The sequence below is a fragment of the Aulonocara sp. 'chitande type north' Nkhata Bay genome, linkage group LG5, assembly GCF_057382095.1.
Source record: "Aulonocara sp. 'chitande type north' Nkhata Bay isolate Kocher_YH1m ecotype deep benthic linkage group LG5, A_spYH_male_GT1.1, whole genome shotgun sequence".
In the NCBI taxonomy this organism is placed as follows: Eukaryota; Metazoa; Chordata; class Actinopteri; order Cichliformes; family Cichlidae; genus Aulonocara; species Aulonocara sp. 'chitande type north' Nkhata Bay.
The window spans coordinates 9,725,039-9,747,125 of record NC_141348.1 but is presented as its reverse complement, the minus strand read 5'-3'; the positions used below and the strand labels follow the sequence as shown (position 1 = coordinate 9,747,125).

Below are 22,087 nucleotides of genomic sequence, written 5' to 3'. Positions count from 1 at the left end.
TTCTTCCCACGCCTGTTCCTAATGGTGTGATTAATGAATAATTTTGTTGATGGGTGGTGATTGTCCTTGCTGTGGTTGTCTGTAATCTCCTGTGCCTGTGTAATGCTCTTTCTCTGTGAACATGCTGCCTCCAAGTCACACATTCCTGAAGACTGTGAGCACCATCAGCTGCTTTTCTCAGCTCTGGCATGCCAGCACAGTCACCCTCAAAGGACTAACCTCTTCTCCACCTGCTTGCCAGCTCTCCACCCATCTCCTCTCAGCAACTAGCTAACCAAGTATACCTCCTGAGTTCTGAGTAAGACACTTGAAAACTCTCACTCTTACCAGTATCCGTCTTGCTGCACTTCAATAAACATCTAAACCTGCCAGCGTCTGCTCTTGGTTGGTTGTTCAAACCAGCTTAAGACACAGTAACAGGTGAGAAATCATATTTCATTACAGAATGAGTGTGGACATTAAAGGGAGTGGTAAAGCAAATATACAGAGAGCTCATAAGGCACATCTATCTGCACAGCTGAGGCTATTAGAACATATCTGCTTAACTCTGGTTCTAATGTATACACCACAGATCTGCAGTGAAAGACCTGCAGTCAAAACAGTAACCTGCAATACTGCAAGACTGACCTGGGAAATGTTTGCAGGTGAGACTGATCTGGAAGACTATGCCAGTTCAGTTCTGGGATGCAGACACTTTTGCATTACAAAAAAAGGACAATAAAGCTGTACAGCAAAGCAGGAATGCAGCCTTCAGGTCAGGGTACAGAGGAGCCTACAGCTCAGCCATATTTACTTCCTCCTCTCCATCTGCTTTCATGCATTCACTCATTTAGGGATCTGAATTCAGCCTACAAGAAGTGTAGCTCCTTGATCTTCCCAGTCATTCATCTGACACCAAGAAATACCAAGCAGGATGCAAACAGGCAGACAACTGCTCCGATTTGACTGTATATCATTTTATTTTGCGTTCTCAACATTGTCACAGTACTAGTTTTACATCAATGGGTATTTTTCTACTTAGAAACAGAATGCATAATAAAATAAGAGCACTCCTCTCTTCCCTTTGACTTCAGAAGTCTGGCTGTGAGTGTGAGAAAACAGAAGCATCTCAGGAAAGACGACAGAAACGGTGTTAGCCGTGTAACAATTGGCTGTTCATCTCTAGATCCTATGATAATTCAGTCCTGTCGGAGGCAGAGAGAAGCAGTTTGATTATGTAAAGATCACAAGGGAGCAGGAATGCACCTTCAATGTAACTGTAGACACTGAATAGTAATAATAAGAATAATTAATAACAATAATTTACAGACTATTTACATATGTTACTCATTCTTTATTACCAGCTTGCCATTAAAATATTTCCTCCATGTCCAGCCCTCTTTACTTTTACTTCAAGTCACATTAGATTCCATATTTACACTCAGCAGTACCCTGCCAGGTCTTTATACTCTACAGTGGAAATATGGGTGAAATGCATGCCGGAGGAGAATGATGCACAAACAAAAAGACACACTAGCAGGCCAAAACTCGTCTAGATGTAAACAAGCACAAGTCAGGGAAGTCGTAGCTATGCTGGAAGGTTAAGTTCTAGTCAAGCACGCCGCTTGACAGAGCAACGGTTGAAAAAACAACAACAAATGAAACCAAAAAAAGAGAGTAGAAGAAAGAAACAGTAGGCATCAATGGCATGCAGCAAAGCACCTCACATGGAATCTGGACAGGTTTCACAATAGATCAGTGCTCTGAAGGAACTGGAAGGTTGTAGGGTAATAAAAGTAACTCGGGCTCCTTTTTTGGGATCTGCCTGTACCTTTACTCTCTAATAGCCTGTTGGTGTTCGAATCCTGGTCTGAAGACAAACTTTGTGATTGGTCGGGTACAGCGTTGGGTTTTAAATACAGCCCGCAGTAGATTTCATGTTAAACTGATTTTAACAATGCAATATTGGCACTTTCCTGACACTGTAGCACAGAAACTGCAGCCAACTATAAGGTGTGAAAGTTACAGGAGCCTACAGTGCACGGACACAACAAAATCTATTTTAAAGGTACTTTTTGTAAGGACATATTGCAAATTGTACACATGCGTTAATAAAACTTTCACCACCAGGAGGCAGTGGTTTTCTCAGCAGGTGTGTTGAAATGTTTACGGAGGCGTCGTTCTTTTCATTTTTTATGTTTTTTATTGTGTTGCCTTTTGCAGGCTACCATTGCAAATAGGAATGTTTTCGTAATGATTTACCTGATTTACAAGTTGTAAAGTTACATTTATTTCAGCACCATCTTGTGGAACAAATGTGCATTGCATGAAAGTACGGCTGGGCCTTATTTTAACTTAACCCTGTAACGCCAAGTATATCATAATTGATACATGAGATTTTTAGACCCTTACATTATCAGTGTGATTTATTTTTTCCTGAAAAACCTGAATAAACTGCACAATAAAATTTTAAGCAATAAATTGCATAAAAATGCCAGTTGTAGCAATAAATTAAAACTCATATATGCATATTGATATTTCACTTCTTTTTTTGTAAAAAGTGAGGTTGAATAAACACTCTCAAATGAATTTTCTGGCAGTTATTTCTTGGTTCAGGCTTTTCAGGGTTAATCCCATACAGAGATGACGTCGATGAAGTCATAGTATTTGGTTTCCCCCCCCACATTATTTGACAGCTTCAGTTCATTTCAGAAGTTTTTTATTCTAATGGAATAGATTTTAAATACGTACCTTTAAATAAAATTTTACTTTTTCTACAAAAAAAAAAGAAAAAAAAAGAAAGAATCTAATTGTTTTTTTTTTTAAACATTACTAAATGCTTTACAAAATCAGTAATAAAACTTTAAGAAGCACAAGCTCTGGGTTGCCAGGTTGTAAGGTCTTGGCAAATCTACATCCTCACTGAACATTTCCAGGAAATATTGAAGCAGTTCTCATAGTTTTTGTATCTTATTTGCTTAGAGTATCACCTCAATAAGAGGCAGGTTATACTGTTTTATGTGAGAGTGGAGGGGAAACTGTGCCAAGTGTGGAACCTGCTTTGTATATCAACGAAAATCACTTGAAACTGCCCTATGGACTTTGCACAAACTCTAAATTCTGCTTGCACACGTGGGAGGTTTTACTTGTGCTTTCCAAACCAGAGTGGAATCATATAAAATTGCTTATTAAACCTACTAATGTTTGGAAACTCAACAGAGCACCTTTAGCCTGTGGAAAAAATTTGAAAATTACATTTGAAAATCTATATACTGATAACATTGTGCAGCCAATCAGAAACTAAATGGCTTAAAAAGAAGGAGAACAGAGCTGTAACTGCTTGTTTCAGACAGCGCTAAACTGAGTATGTAATGGATTATTCTGAACAGTGAAAAGCATGCAAAGCTACTGCAATAAAAGCAGAGAGCTAAAAAACAGTGTAGCAAATACCATTTATAATAATCAGCCAGCTGCAGACTACGGATTCCTGGAAAAAAAAGCTACTTTTGGCTGCTCTTTGCCAAAGCAGTTAGCGCCTCATGTTTGATGCCCGTCCTTACACAAACACCAAGGGATCTGTGTCTCTTCTCTGGGTTGAAGAGGGGACGTTTGGCTTGTTGGGTGAATGTGTAAACTACTAGACTGTTAGAGAGAAACCTTAAAAACGTGTAATTTATAGTATATCATAAAAATGTGTAATTTCCTGTATAACTGGGTAAACATTAGGCCACAAGACACTTTCCAGAACCTGGCAACCCAAAAGTTGTCTTATAATGAATACAAAGAGCATTTCTAAGCGTATTATTCAATCAAACATTATGAAGCAAGTACAAAGTGTGGCTTTAACTGAGGGCATATATATTTAAGAATACTGATCTACTGGACACCACTTGAAAATGGTAACGTGTGCGCCGCTGACAGACAGAAAATGTGAAGATAAAAGTTTCCTTTTTAAATAATCGATTATTACTCTGATTTTCAAATGACAGAACACACAGAGCTTCCCCGTTACAGCTTTGATCAGGTCCTGCTTTAACTACAGTTGAACACTAACGATCCAGTTTAACTACTGTACTGCATGTGGATCGGGTTAAAATACAGATTTGGTTACTTATCGTCTGGAGTGACATGAACACATCGCTGACTTCGGTTAGCTGTATTTGAAGAAGTCAAAACTATTCTACCATTCTTTTTTTTTTAAACAACTGTCAACTGTAACACTGATATAGTTTGGGAGTACACAGTTTGAAAATAGCCTCAAGATATAACGTTACATGCAGTTCTTTTCTGTGACACTCTGCATCAGTGTGAAAGGTCCAGTTCCTCCAAATCCATGTGGATACTTGCACTTCACTGAAACACTGAGAAAGAAATGCCAGAGGACGCCGGAGGGAGAAAGTAAAGGGCGAAACTAACAGAACGACCAACAGATTGAACTTGTTCTTCAACAAAAACAAACAACAACAACAACAAAAAACAGTAAATACATATTGCACTAGTTTAAAAAATGCATCTCACAGTCTTTAAGCAGATACAGACTAACTCCTGCCATTGATATCAGCTATGTAGAATGAGCGCTGCATCTGTTGCTTTCAGAAACAGAAAATATGCTCCAGGACAGCAGCCCCCCTGCCTCCGCTCCACACACACACCACAGATACTGTGCACGGGATGACCGGGAGGTACAAGCAGCCATCCCATAATATGTCAGAAAGATGATTGATATAAAACCGCTCTCCGTAATGAGTCAAGCATAAGGGCGCTGTCACCATCACAGAATGATAATTATTGATTTTTGCTCTGTGGCGTCCATCCCAGGGAAAAAACCTCAAGACAAAACAAAACAGTCAGTTACGGCACGCTCGCCGTTCCAGCAGACGCACGGGGAAACCGAAGAGGGAGAGGCCACGCTCAGCCAGCTGAGAGCTTCCACAGTGGGACATGTTTCCCTGCTGCACAGTTTCTCCCTCAGTTTCCACATGAAAAACATCCAGCGTCGTCCTCCTCCCCCTGCAGGACAGACTTGCAGAGTCCCACCAGGCTGCAGGACAGCCTTTATATATTCGTATTGTTCATTGGATTCTAAAAAAATAGTTAAAAAAATAAAAGGAGGGCAGGCAAGCAGCGAGTGCCGCTGGCTTCCTTTGCTTTCAGAGCAGGGGAGAGAGAGAGCTCCGGCCCGGAGACACGTGCAGAGGATGAGACTGTAGGTGGGCTGGAGTGCAGCAGCCCTCAACAATCTAACTTCTAGCTCAAAGGCAACCATTCACAGCAGTACTCTTGCGTCCGACTGCCTAACTAAGAAAAGCTTTGATTGGTTTCTTAACAGTGAAACTACGCCATCTATGTGCAAGTATAATACTGAGAGTTTTCATCGATGCTGTTTGTTCTGTAGTAATAACTATAATAATAACATTTGATATTATTATTTTACAAAATACTATGCACAATATACATAAAGCAATCTGTGTGACTAAATTAGTAAATGCTTTAATAATTGGCACATTTATCACTGCTAACAGAGATATCACAGTGCACTGTGAGCTACTGCTACATTAAATACTTGCACAGCCACGGCTGAGGCTGGGCTGTCGTCTTCGTGTCTGTTCAGCCAAACCATCTTGACAACGTTTAAAGTTACTGTGTGAAGATTAATATGTACTTCTTGTGTAAAATACTAGTAAGCGAGTTCCGGTAGTTTACTGAGAAACAAACAGTAGTTGTGGTCTTTGTGCATGCTCTTGTCTGTTGCTCCTGAAGCGGGTAGACATGTCTTATGTCCTGAAACAAAATGATAGAAGCGGCTCTAAAAGAAAGGAAAAAAATCTGAAGGAGGCACAACGGGATCTCGTCTGGCTTCGTAGCCCCAGACCGGCGATGCACAGTGCCACCATCATGTCAGCCCAGGAGGAAAAAGTTCAGCTGCAGGGTCCAGAGAGGACGACCTGCCCCTCACACCACTGTGCTGATGCCGCTGTGCTTGGGCTTGGTGCTGCTGGGTCCCTGGGAGGATGGTGGCGGTGCGCCGTGGTGGTGGGGAGGGCCGTGAGTGGGGTGGGTGGAGGAGTGCGGTGGGTGGCTCCCGTGCCCATGGGGCCCGTGAGGATGAGCCGGGTACGGCTGCTGCTGGCTGTGAGACGGGGGAGGGTGGTACTGGTGCGGTGGGTGCTGCAAGTGGGCCGGCGGGTGGTAGTGGTGATGGTGGTGATAAGGGGGTGGGTTCTGGGTCATGTGGCAGAACTGGGCGTGGTGCGGGTGCATGGGCACCGGTCCTTCCGTCTCCACGCGGGCTGTGTGGTGCAGGTTGGCTGGGTGCGGGGTGTGGGAGATGAGAGTAGGGTGCAGCTGGGGCTGAGGGGTGGGGCTTGGCGACTTCACACGCCTGGTGCCGAACAACGATCCGAGCAACGAGGAAGAGTTGGGCAGGGACTGGGCGCTGTGACGGGATGGGCAGTCTCGGCTGGACGGGGCTCTCCGCCGCATGTGAGGACTGCTAATGATGGACCCCTGCAAGAGAGAAGGCTGTCAGATCACACAGACAATCACGAGATCCACAGCAGACAAACGCACACCTGAACTTTCGTATGCTCTGCAGCGTGCACAGCCTCGCTCAATTCTTTTCACAGCGGCACCGACCACATGACCAGCTACAGCTGATCTCAAATCTCCCATGATTGCTTGTGCTGCCTTGTGGAAAAGCATCGCCATTTCCTTTTCCAGTTCACTGCCTTTGTTTGTCTATCCATGCTAACATCTCACGCTCCACTCTCCCTAAATGGTCTGGAGGCTCAGCTTGCCGAGCCTGTCAGAGCCTGCAGTGTCTGCGCTGTCATGAGTAGACACACAGCTTGTACGTCTTCAGCTCTGACAGCAGATGCTTTTGTGAGTTTTCATCACTCCTACCTCTGGTTTCTGAGCTCTCTAAATACATGTAAAATCACTTATGGATCTGTGGACAACAATCTGACACTGCAGACCTGAATAAGGTTTTTTGCCATTTGCATGCAGCTCATACTTTTAGATTTACTGTCTTTAACTTAAAACAGAAATTTCCCCCAAGCCTGGTGAAGAAGTAATTTGTACATTTTCTTTACATTTTCATAGCACAAAACACACAATAAACGATAAATATAACATAAGATAAATACAACACAGTCTAACCAAAATTAATAAAGCCATGCATAAAGTGCACAATGGACTTATAATAGATGATCTTCAAAATCCAAAAGTTCAGCCTATTTAATTATGATCTATACGTGTGTTTTTACACATGAATACTGCTAAATTAACAGAGTTGCATAATATTCAGAATGATTTGCGATGGTGTCAGTGTGCTTTGAAGGTAGTGCATTTTATTTAAATGACAAGGAAGGGTAGTTGTGAACTGTTTTTAAAAGTTAAACACTTTGAGCTGGAACTAATTGACTTGTGATGTTGGTTTATAGTGCTGAAGGAATTTAAATCAATCTATTTATACGGCGTCAAATCACAACAACAGTCACCTCAAAGTACGATATAATGTAGGGTAAAGACTGCAAAAATACAGAGAAAACTCCAATAATCAGATGACCTCTATGTGGAAGCCCTTGGTGACAGTGGGAAGGAAAAACTCCCTTTTAACAGGAAGAAACCTCCAGTACAGCTTGGGGGAGAAGGGATGGAGTAGATTCAAAGTAAATGTGTTTTAAATGTGTTTTAAAGCCTTTAATATTTCTGTGTTCTGTTCTAAAACATAAAATACATTTTAAAAAATGGTAACGTAGCGATCATGCTTCAGTCCCAGTGATTCTGAATCTAGTCTGAAGTTTTTCAGAGATGGAGAAATAGTAAGTTGTGGTATCTCTTCATGGGACTTGTGTAGTAATAGTTAGATTCAAGCTAGCATTGAAGTAAACTAAAAATGTATGCTAGTCTCAAATCATTAAATCAAGTTAACTCTGTCAGCCATATATAAAACAGACCAGGTCATGTTCTCATTACTTTATAATTTACAGTATCATTTTTTTATTTTTGAATTACTCATCTGAATCTGCTAACATAAGTTATCAATGCAAACAATAGGGTAAAAACTTCCATATTATCCTGTAATACAAAGGTAATGCAGAACACTGGACTGGAGCACAAACTGGAGGAAGTTCAGAACAGTCCCACTCTGAGTAGGTACAACATATCATCCTCTATGTTGGATAAGTGCAACAGTGAAAAAGGACAGGACTTTCTTGTTGATGTCAGAGGTCTGTAAAAGAAACTTCAAACTGTGTCAGCATGCAGTAGAACTGTCAGGATCATCCTGAGTGATCAAAAAAAGGACAACATTCGGGTAATGGCTAAAAACTGTTCCCACTACAAAAGCCAAGATAACTCAAACGTAAGAGCCGATCATCAACGGAGCTGTCAGGACTTTATTAGTCGTGCCATGCTGTGTACGTGAAGGGTTAACATGCTAGATGCAACATCATTCCCGTTCTACTCAAAACATGCACAGCAGCCAATATGCTCACGACTAAAACACAGACACTCAAAAAAAGAGAGAAAAACACTACAAAGAAACAATGAAACAGAAACTTGTGATCACAGTGAGCAACGTAAAGTCGGAGGACAGCTCAGCATCAGTTGATCCAAACTTACTTCCATATTGCTGTCTAGTGATCCTGCACTGCTGCGTCTCCCACGCTTGCCTGCCCAGAACATGTAACATGACAGATAAGACATGCCTGGTTAAAATATGGAGGTGCACATATTTCTTGTCTGCGACGGCAGGATGCTAACACGCTAAAGTGGTACACGGCTAGCTGGTGGCAGACTAGCGTGGCAGAGGGAGGCGAATAAGAACTAAAGGAAATGGGAAAGGAACAAGACACTGCTCCGAAACAAGGTCAGAGATAAATCTGTGCAGTCAACTTGAGTCACTGCTGGCAGGAAACCTTCCCATCAGCAAAACAACTGATCTGACTGCAAGAAAATGATTCTCATGTCCATTAAGATGAAAGACTCCCAAGGGACAGTTCTAAAAAAGACTGGGTGAAATCAGGGGCTAAAATATGCAATTATAAGCAATATTCAGTGTTTTAAACTCAATGTCACTAACTAAGGAATGTCAATGAATGTTACCGACTCAGGCTGATGGTCTAAAATTCTCAAAGGAACTATTACACCCACAAAACTGTGGCTCTCCTCATAACTGGTACTTGTAGATGTGTAGAGCTCCCCTTTAAAGATAGAGAACGTTCCCCGAGAACATCTAGGCTTCCGAAATCCAGATATTGATCAGGCTTTTAAAGGCTGTCCCTCATTTACCAAAAAGACACGCTGATAAAAAAACGACAGCTCACTTCAGTCTTCGAGGTTGCTTCCTCACTTTGAGGTCATTGAGTGTGCTTGTGCAGAGCCGACTGTCTACACCCCGCCTGAATGGTAACATTAATTCCTCTTACTGCTAAGACTCTCAAATTGATCGCACTGACCTACATAGCACTGCCTCCTCCCCCTTGCGATGCAGGATTATTAGTTGATAGCCTCTGGTAAATTATACGTAGGCCCATTAGCAAACACACCCATCTCTATCTCCTTGCTTCACTGGCTCAGACACTCTGTACCGGCAGGATGGCCGCCATGCCGTATTCCAAGTTTCTAAATCGATTAACATCCAGAAGGAGTAAACAGTGTCATGCCAGCATCTAGCACAGGTACACAATCTACTCAGCCTAGATGAGGGATGAGACAGCATGTTACTATGGCAACCCCTGACTTTACCTGCATCTGAGAGATCGCGTAGGGAGCTGCTGAGGGCGCTTCTCTTCAGACCTTCACCGATGGCATAGCTGTCGTCGAGGCTTGCTCGGCTCAGGTTTCCGTTTCCTGCATCCTTCTTTAACCCGGAGCTCTGGGACATGCTAGGCCTCACCACGCCCTTCTGTTTTTCCAGCTCAGCTGTGCAAGGAGAAAATACATATGTGCCATATACTCCTGGCTTCCACATATTTTCTACTGATGCGAGACAGCTGCTGATATCGTCTATAAAAAATGGGAACAATTTACTCACATTCTATCCGGTACTTCTCCATCTCTTGGACTTCTGCAATAGATTCTCGCAAATCATCAGTGAACTTTTTGCGGTCCTGAGGATTGGGTGCATTGAAGTTGATGAGGACTTTGATATCAGCTCCAGGAATGGCTGAAGTCAGGCGAACGCCATTGGGATAGTCTAAAGAATGATGAAAATAACATTTCAGACATTATACTATTGAAGTCTATTAGAGTTAGGACTGATGTTACCAGTAGGACATAATAGGATCTGAAACCAGCTGCGGGATATCAGAACTACCATCAGAGACAACAGATTTAGGATATTAAAGTATGTGTATGTGGAGTATGTGACTTGGATTATAGATATAATTCAAAGTTTCCATGATGGCAAGCTCTGAGGTTGGCTGTTATCCATCAAAAAGGAACTTTCCAATAGACTTTCCCATTGGGATTTCTGTTAAAGGAACCATGTGACTTAAGTTTAAGTGCGAGAGTTTAACCTTCAAACAGTCCTTGTTTAGGAGGTTCTGTTGATGGAACATTTGGGATCTTTGACTTTGTTCATTTGTATTCTTGTATTTTCCCACTAGTGTCCATTGGCCATTTATAAGAACCTGCAACTGCAAACAGTTATTTTTTGTGCCCGCTTAGCTTTGAAAAGTCATGGAGCTACAGAGGAAGTCCTGAACTGTCTAGGAAGTTTTTGCATAGAAAGGCATCAAACCGGATTTTCAAGCATGACTTTTGTCGGTGCTATATAAATAAAAACGAATCAAATGAAATGAAATTTGACACAACAGCCTACAATGAGAAAGTCAGCTTTAACATTCGTAATAATAATTTAAAAAGATGCAGTTTAAAAGTAATAGTTTCTGAAAATGTCCGCTAATCAATTTGCGTTATGAGATCAGACCAAAAACAGGGCTGAAGAAACTTGTGGTTCCCTAACATTAGTTCCCTAACATTAGTTCCTAGAACTAAGGGGTCTGGGGACTCTCGGTGGACACACATCTATATCACAGTGAGTGCTTCATGCAAATACTACTTACACTGATTCTCAAAGAGGAGGACTTGCATGCCATAAAGAGAGAAGGACTGTCGAAAGCTGTATGTCACAGAATTCTTTTTCTTCTGGAAGATTTTTGTAACCTGTGAAAAAAGCAAAGCACACACTCTTTTTAAGACTCTTTCACTCTAAAACAGAGTTTGTTCTCTTTTTACTGAAAGTAACATCTGCCGTACCACTAGCAAGTCATTGAAAAGGAAGATCTCCCTTTGGTGCAGGCCCAACTTTTGAGGTTTGTTGGGGTCGGGCACTTCAAAAAGTCTGCAGTAACAGACCAGTCTCCGGTGGGGTAGAGATAGTACCTGCACAACACAATACAGTATAATTTCTTATTCTGTCTCTTGGTGCTTCACAAAGAGCTTTCAAACATGCTGCTTCAAACTTTATGCCTCATACAGCCTTGAGGAATAACAGAAAAATCCCACTCAGTGCTAATATGAAAATAATTGAAAGGAAATACTTACACAGCCAAGACCATGATGTAAAGAGCCAATCTAAGGAGTAAGAAATCAAACAAAACACATTTCAGAGCTTGAGGGACACATGTGAAAATGTATGCAACAAGAATGATAAGAAGTTTCAAGCAATGTTTAAGACCAAATTAAAAACCAAAACAGTTTTACGGATGACAGAACCACGCTGCCAGAGTCCTTCACTTTCCTCTTTTCCGACTCCGTCCCCCATAATGGTCATGACATCATAAGGATCATCTCTCAGGTATCGACTCACAGAAGGAGTAGTTTTCAAATAAACGGCTTCAAGATCATTATGAGTGAGGCTGTTTATCTCATTTTTACACAGCTTGTTAGCTCAGACTTTTCTTGTGGTTGGTACTCAGGGCAAACAACATACTGCAGTAATTCACAATGGTATAGTAGCCCTGAAGAGTCACACGGTGAAGAAAGCTGGCCATGAATTAACCATCACACTATAGCAGTTCAGAGGCACACTGGGTAATTTAGTGTTAATGCTCCTGCTTGGATTCAGCTCTTGAGTGGAGGTTTTTAAAAGAAAAGGAGTTACACTTCACATGTAGCTGTCCAAGGTCAAACTCCAACTTACTGGCTTTTTTCCAACGATTAGCTTTTCCACTTTCTGAACCTGGGAAACGTGGTCTTCATTTGTCTTGAGCTCCCGCTTGCGAATCCGTTCGTATATCCCTACGAGCATCTCTCGAGGGATGTCCTCCCCATCATCGACTCCTGCCGGGGGATAAGAGGAAAAGAGAAATAGAGAAAAAAAGAGGGATTAATGATTAAATTGCAGATTTATGCAAGCCAAACCTCTAAATATACTTACTTGCTGCATTGCTTATGTATCTCAAAATACATACAGAAATGTCCTTCAAAGCTCTTTGTGGACAAGTATTTTCTCCTCCATTCAATACTGTACTTTAATTACAGACACTTCAATAGGCAGAAAAATTATTCAGTCATGCCATAAAGCCATTTCCTAATACCCTCAAAATCTGTTGAGGACAACTAAAAAGTACTTTGCTTCGACAGGAAAGCTTTCTTGGCCATGACTTCCAAAAAAATAAATACCTTATTGACATGGCCATTAATCAAGGCAATGTGCATGCACAAAACTCAATTTTAAGATGAATATTTATCCTCAGAGAAACAGTAATGTGTCAGGGGAATACTGGTTTTGTGACAGAACGTTGGATGTGGTGCAGTGAGGGAGAACAAAGTACCTCTAAGGTTCTTAACAAAGTCCTCCAGCTTCATCTTCCTCTCAGGCTTGACGTTGGGGCTGTACATGTCAGTGTTGAGGAGGATGATTGCAAAGGCAAGGATGAAGATGGTGTCGGGGTTCCTGAATTGTCGCACCACACCGGGGTTGCAGATGCAGTAACGCTGGCTGGGAAGAATATGTAAGGAGCAGAAACTGAATGCAAAAATCATTGTTCTGATAAAAACAATAAGTGTGTAAATTAATATTTGGGCCATTAATCCACCTATATTTACCCCTAACAGACAAAAGCAAAACTATTTACTTTAATAGCACAACTGTGCTATCAAAGTGCAGCCATTGCTAACTTTAGCTAGATAAACTAATATATTAACAGAGCTATTGTATGTATTATAAGAATTTACTATGATGTCTTTACATAGTCTACATCTAAATATAAGCATTACATTAACAGACAGAGGTGCAACAACTAGAGTCATGGTGCCACGACAATAACTTGGTCTTAAACACCAAAAAGACCAAGGAGATCATTGTAGATTTCCGGAAGAGGGGTCATAACAACCATCTGCCTCTCTTCATTGGCAGTGAGGCGGTGGAGAGGGTGAGCAGTTTTAAATTCTTGGGGGTAACTGTGACCGAGGACCTGTCCTGGGGCAACCATATCACCTCAGTTGTACGGAAGGCCCAACAGCGCCTCTACTACCTGAGGAGACTGCGGAGCGCACACATTCCCAGATCTCTGATGTTGAACTTCTACAACTGTGCCATCAGCAGCGTTCTGACGTATGGATTTCTAGTGTGGTTCCCCAGCTGCACCAAGGCCGATCAGCAAGCACTCCAGCGGGTGGTGAAAGAAGCTGGCAGAATTATTGGAACAAGTCTGCCAGAGATCAGTAATATCTTCCCCACTCGCTGTCTGAGGAGGGTGCACAGTATCCTGCGGGACCAACATCACCCTGCGCGCCACCTTTTCCATCTGCTGCCCTCAGGGAGAAGGTACAGGTCTATACAGGCCAGAACATCCAGACTGGCCAACAGCCTGTATCCACAGGCTGTGAGGCTCCTGAACTCTCTGCCCCCCTCTCACGGACAATAACCATATCCAACTTCTTAATAGCAATGAACTGGTCTGCATTGGTGCATCATATCTTTATTCTCTTCCCCCTCCTGCCCCCCCCCCTCTTTCTTAAATAGATAACTATCATATCTGATATCATATCTCACAGTACAATAATATTGAATGGGTTGCATTGTTGTATTTTGTCATGTTTCTCAGGTCTTTGTCTGAATTTCTACGAACATTATTGCTAAGGATTGTCTTATTGCATTGGAGTCACACTGGGTTAAATATGTACACTTGGGTTTTAAGGGGTATTTATTATTTTCTTCTCTTTTTTTTGGGTTGTATGGAAGCCCCAAACGCAATTTCATTGTTCTTGACAATGACAATAAATAAATAAATACCAAATACCAAATACCAAATGCATCAGTACTGACTAACGTACAGTAGGTGACAATATGCTAAAATTAGCACGCTAGACTAATTAGCTCATTTAGACTACCCAAAGACTTGAGACCTGAGCCAGTTTCTAAAAATGACCTTAATGCTACTGAAATAACACAAATAATATTACATCAATTTCACTTTGACTTATGTTAGATGCATTCTGGAAAGTTACAATGCAATGTTTTGCTTGAACATAGGAGCTAGTTGATAAGAAGGCATCAGTAAGACAACTTACTGGCAAAGTAAAGGTGTAAGCTTCCCTGTAAGCGATTAGTTCGGGGCATAGGTATCAATGCTTCACCTGATATTAATATTGAGCTCTCTGCTATCTGTTCTGCAGTCAAAGAAATAATGTGCAAGTACAGTAACATTTGTCAATACAGCCTCCATGTATTACACGGGCAATTTCTGAACCACCACAAAGGGAGCTTGTACTCATATCTGGATATGGCTGCAGGTGAGCACCAGATGAGCAGTCATCACTATCTCCCCTGTAACTGTGCTGTTTACTGAGGCCGAAATGTCCTTGCTCACTGCTGATCGAAGCGAATTCTCTATGCACACGAGGGCACCTTTTCTGCTGGAGGTTTTGGAAAAGTAAATGAGGCACAAACAACATTATCAGCAGCCCTGAGGGAGGTATTCCTTCACTCTTTGAACTAATTTTCTCTAAATCATTTTCTACAATGCCTTGGTCGAACAAAAGTCTGGATTTGAAATGGCTTTGCACCGCTCTATTGCTTTCTGCTCGCGACCGTTACATTTAGACTTTTTGGTGTCACCTTTGTTTTAGAGGATAATGGTGTTGTTGAAATGGAGCAAAGCTGGTTTGTGCTATCCATTAATCATAAACGCTATATTGGTGGTAAATACTAGACACGGCAATGAACCCCATAATGACCATCCTGTCACATAATCAGTTAGTCTAAATTGATGTATGACCCTATTTGCAAAAACATCATTTTACACCTCCTTTCTACAGAAAGGCACATGAAGTGGTTTAGATTTAAGCTACCTACATTGGTTTGGGAACTAAAGCCATGGTTTTGCACCCAACTTTTAAAAGCATGCCTTACCTGAAGGCCTCTATCAGTCGCTCTACCTTCTGTGCTTCCCCTTGGACTCTGATGTGTGCCTGGAATTTCCTGAGCGCTTCATCCAGCTCCATAGCTGAGAAGTCCATTTCATCCACTACGCAGCTGGTGAAAAACACACGAGTTCACAGTGAGCAGGAAGTTTGGGAGTGTAACAAGCACCTGCCAGTTCAACTGAGAATATTTTAGAAGTTGTTGGGGTTTTTTTTAAGATTAAGGATGACTACAAACTTGGCTGTTGTCAGTGAGTAAGCTGATCTGCTGTTGATTTTTCAGATTATATGCAGGACATGAAAGGGAGCAAGAGTTTTTCTGCTCACTTGACACTTACTTAAGTAGAAGAAATGTTCATTTCTTCCTCTGCTGAGAAGAGGATTGTGACTCAGCACTCCAGAGCAGTGATACCTTGCATGTCTGGATTTATAGACATTTTCTCAAGGAGCCCTTTAGTTATGCCTGACACCAGCGGACCTTTTCTGGCCTTATCCTCCAATGAATCTCAATAGGCTCTGACAGAGCTGGTGTATTTCAAGTGGGTCTAAGATAAGTCTGTGCAATCTAAAGCATGAGGCACTATTGGAATGATACAAAGGAGTGGAGAGTAGACAATCTATACGACTGCTCTCTCATATCAAAAAACCTGGAAACTATAAAGAGGATCTGTATGTTTATCTGAGCATCATGGCAATTTCCTGAGTGGATTCCATTTCTGCTTATTTCCTGCATGTAACTTGAGTCATTATATAGTCCTTAGACAGTGTGAATGAGGGTAAATTACAAACTGCCAACCTTATGTGCAACTAAATGATGATTTATATTTATGTTCCCAGGAGGCAAATAAACTAACATTCTGTGCACTGGCATAGTTGGCAACTTAAATCAAAAGCCTGAAATGATTCATCCTCAAATACAAATATTCCAAAAGAGTACACCGGCATGATCTGCTGCAGACTCACTCGAGGACATCCCGGTTGAACTGTTTCTGCCGATTACCCAGGAACTCGCCAATCATCTGCCTACTCAAGCCTTTCCTCTGGAGCAGGAAGTGGGCCACACCCACCGGAGTGTCTGGAACAAAGTTTCGCTCTATCAGATACTGAATGCCTTTTTCTGGCTTCCTAGAGACACAGGAAAGAGTAGAGAAAGAGAGACCAAAAAAGAAAGAGGCAAAATGAGAGTGGGTGAGGACACATTCCAAATCTGTGATTATCCCGTTGCGCTCCTAACCCGGCCAAATGTGTGTCGCATGAGGGACAGGACGTAGGGAAGCCAGGAGAGAGTTACAACTCTCTACGGTGTTGATCACAAATGATTAAAAGGCATTTTATAGCGGGCTCAGAAAGCAACCAAATCCACAATCAGCAATGATTAAACAGATTCAGCCGGGCTCAAACGAACTGGAGCAGAATGAGTTTGAAGCTTGCTTGCACTTTACGCAGAACAGGCAGAGATAGTTCTTGTTCCAAACAACTTCATTGCATTTTAATGTGAGGTTCATTTCGAGTTTCTAAGACAAAACAAACACAAAAATCCCATTTTGTAAGTCATGTGAAATGAACTGCATCGAATTTGAACAATCCAAAGAGTGTGAATGTATCATGTGTTAAGTGACGTTCTATCGTGTGGACGTACTTGTTGAAGAGATTTAGGCCAATGCGGTAATGCCTCTTGCGAATGATGTCATTGCTGAATGCAGGTGAGTCCCAGCTGTTGCGAGTTTCTTTGTGGTACGTCTGCTTGCTGAGCGTCTGTTCACGCAGGCTGTCCCTGGACGAGGATTCAGAACTACAATTGATGGTATCGTTGGAGTTCGATGTGCTGTTGATGCTGTCATTGTCGCCATCTGAGAAATCCGACTCTGACTTGCTCTGCCGGTTTGCTGTACCATTGATTGCCAGATGGGCCTCCAGCTGTCGCGATCGATGTCGGGAAGTGTCTTCTTCTCTGGAAGGCCCTCGAGGTGGCAGGCTGTGGCTGACTTGTTTAGGGCTACTCTGCTGGTTGCTGATGCTTCGTTCGTAGGCATTCTGTCTCTTTAAAGAGCTGCGGTCAGAACGATCACTCAGCTCCACTGAGCTATCACTGGGAGGCTCTATGGTCAATAAGGGTAGGTGATCTACCCGTAGACGTTGCTCTTGGCATTCCAAGGAAGGTGTACTGCGGCAGCTGGTATCGGTGTCCCCTTTTTCATCCTTATGAGCAAGAGACCAATAATCTTGTGAGGAGTTGAGCGAACGCTGGCGCAAGTCTGATTCTGTGCTTGAGGGCCGGTCTACAGACTGAGAAAGAGGAAGGGGTGGTGATAACTCCTCTTCGTCGATGTACAGGGTGACATCGCTGTAAGACGCTGTCATCTCATCGAGTTTACGGTGTTCTGAGGCGCTGTGGGAGGGTTTCACCTGACAGGTGACCTCTCTGTCCATATCCTGGAGGCCTCTCCCTGGCTCTGACTGACTGTCTTCACCATGTAGGCTGCGGCAGTTCAGAGCATCATCTATGGACTCGGCTAGAGATTTCACCTGCCTTGAAAAGGCATCTTCTAGTTCTGTGATGGCATCTGTGAAGTCGCTCTGTGTGGTGGGGGTCTTGGCCTGCACACCCATCTCCCCGCCATGGTCTGACTGCCTTAGTGCACCAATTTTAGTGCCATCATCTGTGAGAGAGACCTGCTTTCCCTCGAAGTAGGAGCTATGGACTTTTTCAGGTCCTTCAAAGGAAAACTGCATTCTCATATTGGATAGGACGATCCGTCTGGACATACGGTTCTCAGACATAGAGCTTCTAAGACGCTCAAAGTTTTTGTTCATCTGGTATTGGCGGAAAGCTGTCTGTATGGTGCGGGCAGCATGCCGGGTTATGAAACGCCCACCATATTTGCGCTCTAGCATCTCCACCTGTAGGGAAAGGAGGGGAATTTGAGAGAAATGAAAACATATTGGAAACATGGGAACACTTTCCTCAATAGTCCCTTTAGACGTGTTCTTACGAGACTTGAGACTTGCAAAAGCATCCTACAATGGTACAACCGAAGCAAAAAACAAAAAACTAAACAAAAATAAGAAAACCCAGAAAGCTAATTTCCTGAGCTCTCTGGCAAAATATATTTGTCTGACACACAAAAAACATCGTTATGATAAAGATGGTTCATCTATGATCACACAGTCTAATTAAAGAGACTTGACCACATTATTTTTAAGAGATGCTAACACCAATAACTAAACAAGCTTTGTTCACTGAATGAAGCCTTGGGAGTAACAGCTGAAAGCTCTGAAAAAACTAGCAAGGATTCTAATCCTTCTGTCCAAAACAACAAAATGTGTGTCTGTACGCCACAGCCTGTAAGCACAATAGGTACAGGTGGCTTGTTTTATGAGAAACAGTACATTTTCTAACTGTATGACCACTTTAGTTCATTAACATAAATGTAAGATAACCAGAAACTGCTTTTTTCTCTGAAACTGAAAAGAACAAATCCTACTGAATCATTGCAGTGCTTGAGAGAAACAGTATCCTGTCTTGTATTCTGTATATGACTATACTGAAAAGTCTCAAACTATATGCCTCTAATTAGAATAATGTCAGGGCTGAATTGCATTGTCCCCCTCTCATTCCCGTACCGCTTACACTGACCTGGTTTCCACCTATGGACTCATGGGGGTAAAAAATGACACTAAATCTATACCACTTCTGTATGGGACGGCCAAGGAGGCGAGTGGGTTTATACTTGCCACAAATGGAACATGACAGGAAGTTTCAATGCAAGAAGTTAAGCAGTGACAAAAGGATTAAGCGGTGATATCATTTCCTATCGATAATGTATTACTAATATAGATGTCATACAGATGCTATTTATTATTGAAACACTATTATTTTGAAACAATGACAGTTTGATGTGTCATGTGATAAATAACTCAGAAGAGCATTTAGCTACATTTGACAGTGTGCTTAGTAACTCTGGTCTTTCTGGTTCATTCTAAGTTCTTAGTGCTTTCCTGTGGGCTTCAGCTATATGAAACTATAGAAGTAATAAATAAATGCAAACAAACTCTAGATACTCTATATAAACAAACTATGCTGTGAGTCTGTTTGGTTGGCACACAACCAGAGCTAAGGAGGGAATGATGCTCTCTACTGGGGTCACCAAAGTCACTAGATGATCTTTTATGTAGTTCTTCTAAAGGCCATGCACATATTTTCCTGTCATGTCCTTATACAAGAGTCTCAAATTCTACTCAGCAACACACTTTAATGCCTAGTTGCCTGCTTTTTCTTTGGGCTTGCTTACAGATAATACGCTGTATGGTTTCCACTACCCATAGTCCTCTCCATGTTGTGGTCAAGCCACAACCTCTGAGGCTGAACAATGAAGTCGGCTTTAAAATGCCAAAAACTTCAGTTCCTCTAATGAGTACGGTACTTGAGGATGGTAGCAAATCTCAATATACGCTCAACTTACTCCTATTTAAGTCACTGAACAGGACCCTTTGACTGTGTTGATGCCTAATTTTGCTGCTAATTAAGTTATTGGTGTCCTCTGGAAAAAATGGAGGGATTCACTGTCATGTGGAGCCTTAGTACATGGCTGAAGACCAAGCAAACCATCCATGCCTACTACTGCTGGAAAAAGAAATGACTCTGACTATGAATTTTTTATGTGTTGAAAGCCTGTAACAGTCTGCACGGCCCTAAATACACATTACAAACTAACTGGACTTCCAAACTAGAAGGACTTGATGCACCACATCAGATATCATGGGGTGTAAAGCTAATAGATAATGGTGGGCAGCAAACTAATGAAAACATTATGAGAATACAATACAACAGGTTGCAATTTTTTTTAATGTTGACAGAAGTTTTGTTTTTATACTTTCAGAATGAATCAGTCAGAAAGTGAAAAATGGAAAAACCTTGGCAGGGAACTGCAGTTTTGGCTAATAATTCTCCTTTGATGTGCCACGAAAAACTAGGATCTACTACACATTTGCTCATAATGCCTCTGTGTTCAAGCTACTCATTACTCTAAGTTTTAACAAATTTAAGTTAGTGTGGCCCTTTCCCGTCTCACCTGCTTGTCCTGTAGGTCAGATGAGAGCTCATAGCTCTCTGACAGCGAGCGGGAGCGCTTGATTGCCTCCTCTTCTGCTTGCTTGCGGAGGATGGACTGAGAGTGCTGAAGCTTGGGCCGTCTGGGCCGTGGGTGGCCTGGCAGCAAGATGTGCCCGTAGAGCTGGCTGTCCAGGTGGTCGGGGCCGAGCCCGCCGCTGTGGGTCACTGGGACACAACTGTAGCCACCACTAGGGTCCACAGAAGCTCCCACTTCAGTTCCTGGAGCATCACCTTCCACACTGCGGCACACAAACACAGAGAGCACGCCAAGTTAGTCTGCTTAGTCATTTTCCTGAGTGCACACACTCCCTTGTGTGTGTCAGCACAGAGCACGTGACAGATGGAAAAAGTGAACTTTGATACTGCTGGCAGGGTATAAATGCGAGCGAGTGAATTTATAGCAGCAGTCAGTGTGCAGCCTGTCGTCTTTACACATTCTCTTTCCAGAGCAGGAAAAACCTCAGGCTATCCCAAGCAGCCGTACGAGCGAGGCACTATGTCTTAATTAAAACAAATGAAATGACTGTGAATAAAAGCTGACTGTTAAAGACACACTTTAAGTCCACCGATGCTGAAATTACCACAACATTATCAGAAACCCAATCTTACTATAAACAAAGGGGCACCATGTCAGAACTGATTAAAGCATGTGAAGTAGTGCCTTGAATATTGAGATCAATACAGACCTTTGTTCTCTCACAGAAGTTCAAACATCAGTTTGGATAAACTGGCAATGACCGACCGGCTCGTTCCAGACTATAGATCGGTTCTCCCAGCATACAGCTGGTCTCCACACATCTTACACTGTTGTGATTTTCTACCATATATTCTCAAAGACAGCTCCATAAGTATTCCTGTAAAGAATCAAAGATTCTGCCTTACAGGACTGATCTGACTGCTTTTTGAATGTTTGACGTAGTGAGATCTTCCTCTCCACTGACAAATGTTTGATTTAAGAAACTTTTTCTTTGTACAAGACTGGATGTCAATGTAAGGACATTAAATGCTTATGAGACTGCAGATAAACATTTTAGTCAAAAAAAGGAAGGAAGCTGAAATGAGGATTGCTGACGATAGAAAAAAAAAAGATGGCAAATGAATCTATCATGAATCAAAGTGAAACTGCACTTCCTCCCTCCCAATAGTTGCAAATCATTTTTTGCTCATTTACGGCTTATACTATCCACTGCTATCTACACACTTAAAACACAAAGTATAGAGTTGCAGGTGACAGCAGCGTGTCGGTCATACAGCTGGACAGCTGTGTGGCTCACTTTAAAGTTGCTATCGGCAGGCTTCCTTTTACTTCTCTTTTTACTTCTTCATTTTGGAATAAATGTTCATTTCACAATGTAGTGGCTATAATAATGAGAACATGCGTGTTCCCTATCAGTCACACATTTACTATGCAATTCTGTTTATCACCTTGTATGATGATGATGGCTACCAAAACAGGAAGGGCATATCTACTGGTAACTTACCATAAGGAGCTGAAATACTAATGGCAGAGACAAAATTAAAGGAAACCTGTTAGCCTAATACAGGTGTTTAAAAAAGACGTTTGGCTAGCTTTGATGGGTATTCTAATGACTTACAGCTGGGAGACATGACTTT

General features: G+C 42.1%; 1 protein-coding gene across 7 annotated transcripts in view; it reads right to left on the bottom strand.

The window, feature by feature from the left end:
• Positions 1-940: 940 nt before the first annotated feature.
• The window catches only part of iqsec1b (IQ motif and Sec7 domain ArfGEF 1b), a 250,951-nt gene continuing 229,804 nt past the window's right edge, over positions 941-22,087 (bottom strand). For all 7 annotated transcript variants that reach the window (XM_086291212.1, XM_086291209.1, XM_086291210.1 and 4 more), the window contains 13 exons: positions 20,433-20,712; positions 17,000-18,261; positions 16,324-16,485; positions 15,350-15,472; positions 12,768-12,934; positions 12,134-12,273; positions 11,536-11,565; positions 11,248-11,373; positions 11,055-11,154; positions 10,022-10,183; positions 9,733-9,909; positions 8,608-8,657; positions 941-6,486 (listed from right to left, as the gene is read on the bottom strand). In XM_086291212.1, the coding sequence (XP_086147338.1) occupies positions 5,932-6,486; positions 8,608-8,657; positions 9,733-9,909; positions 10,022-10,183; positions 11,055-11,154; positions 11,248-11,373; positions 11,536-11,565; positions 12,134-12,273; positions 12,768-12,934; positions 15,350-15,472; positions 16,324-16,485; positions 17,000-18,261; positions 20,433-20,712 (3,334 nt within the window). In that variant the 3' untranslated portion in view covers positions 941-5,931. The remainder of the gene's footprint in view (positions 6,487-8,607; positions 8,658-9,732; positions 9,910-10,021; positions 10,184-11,054; positions 11,155-11,247; positions 11,374-11,535; positions 11,566-12,133; positions 12,274-12,767; positions 12,935-15,349; positions 15,473-16,323; positions 16,486-16,999; positions 18,262-20,432; positions 20,713-22,087) is intronic.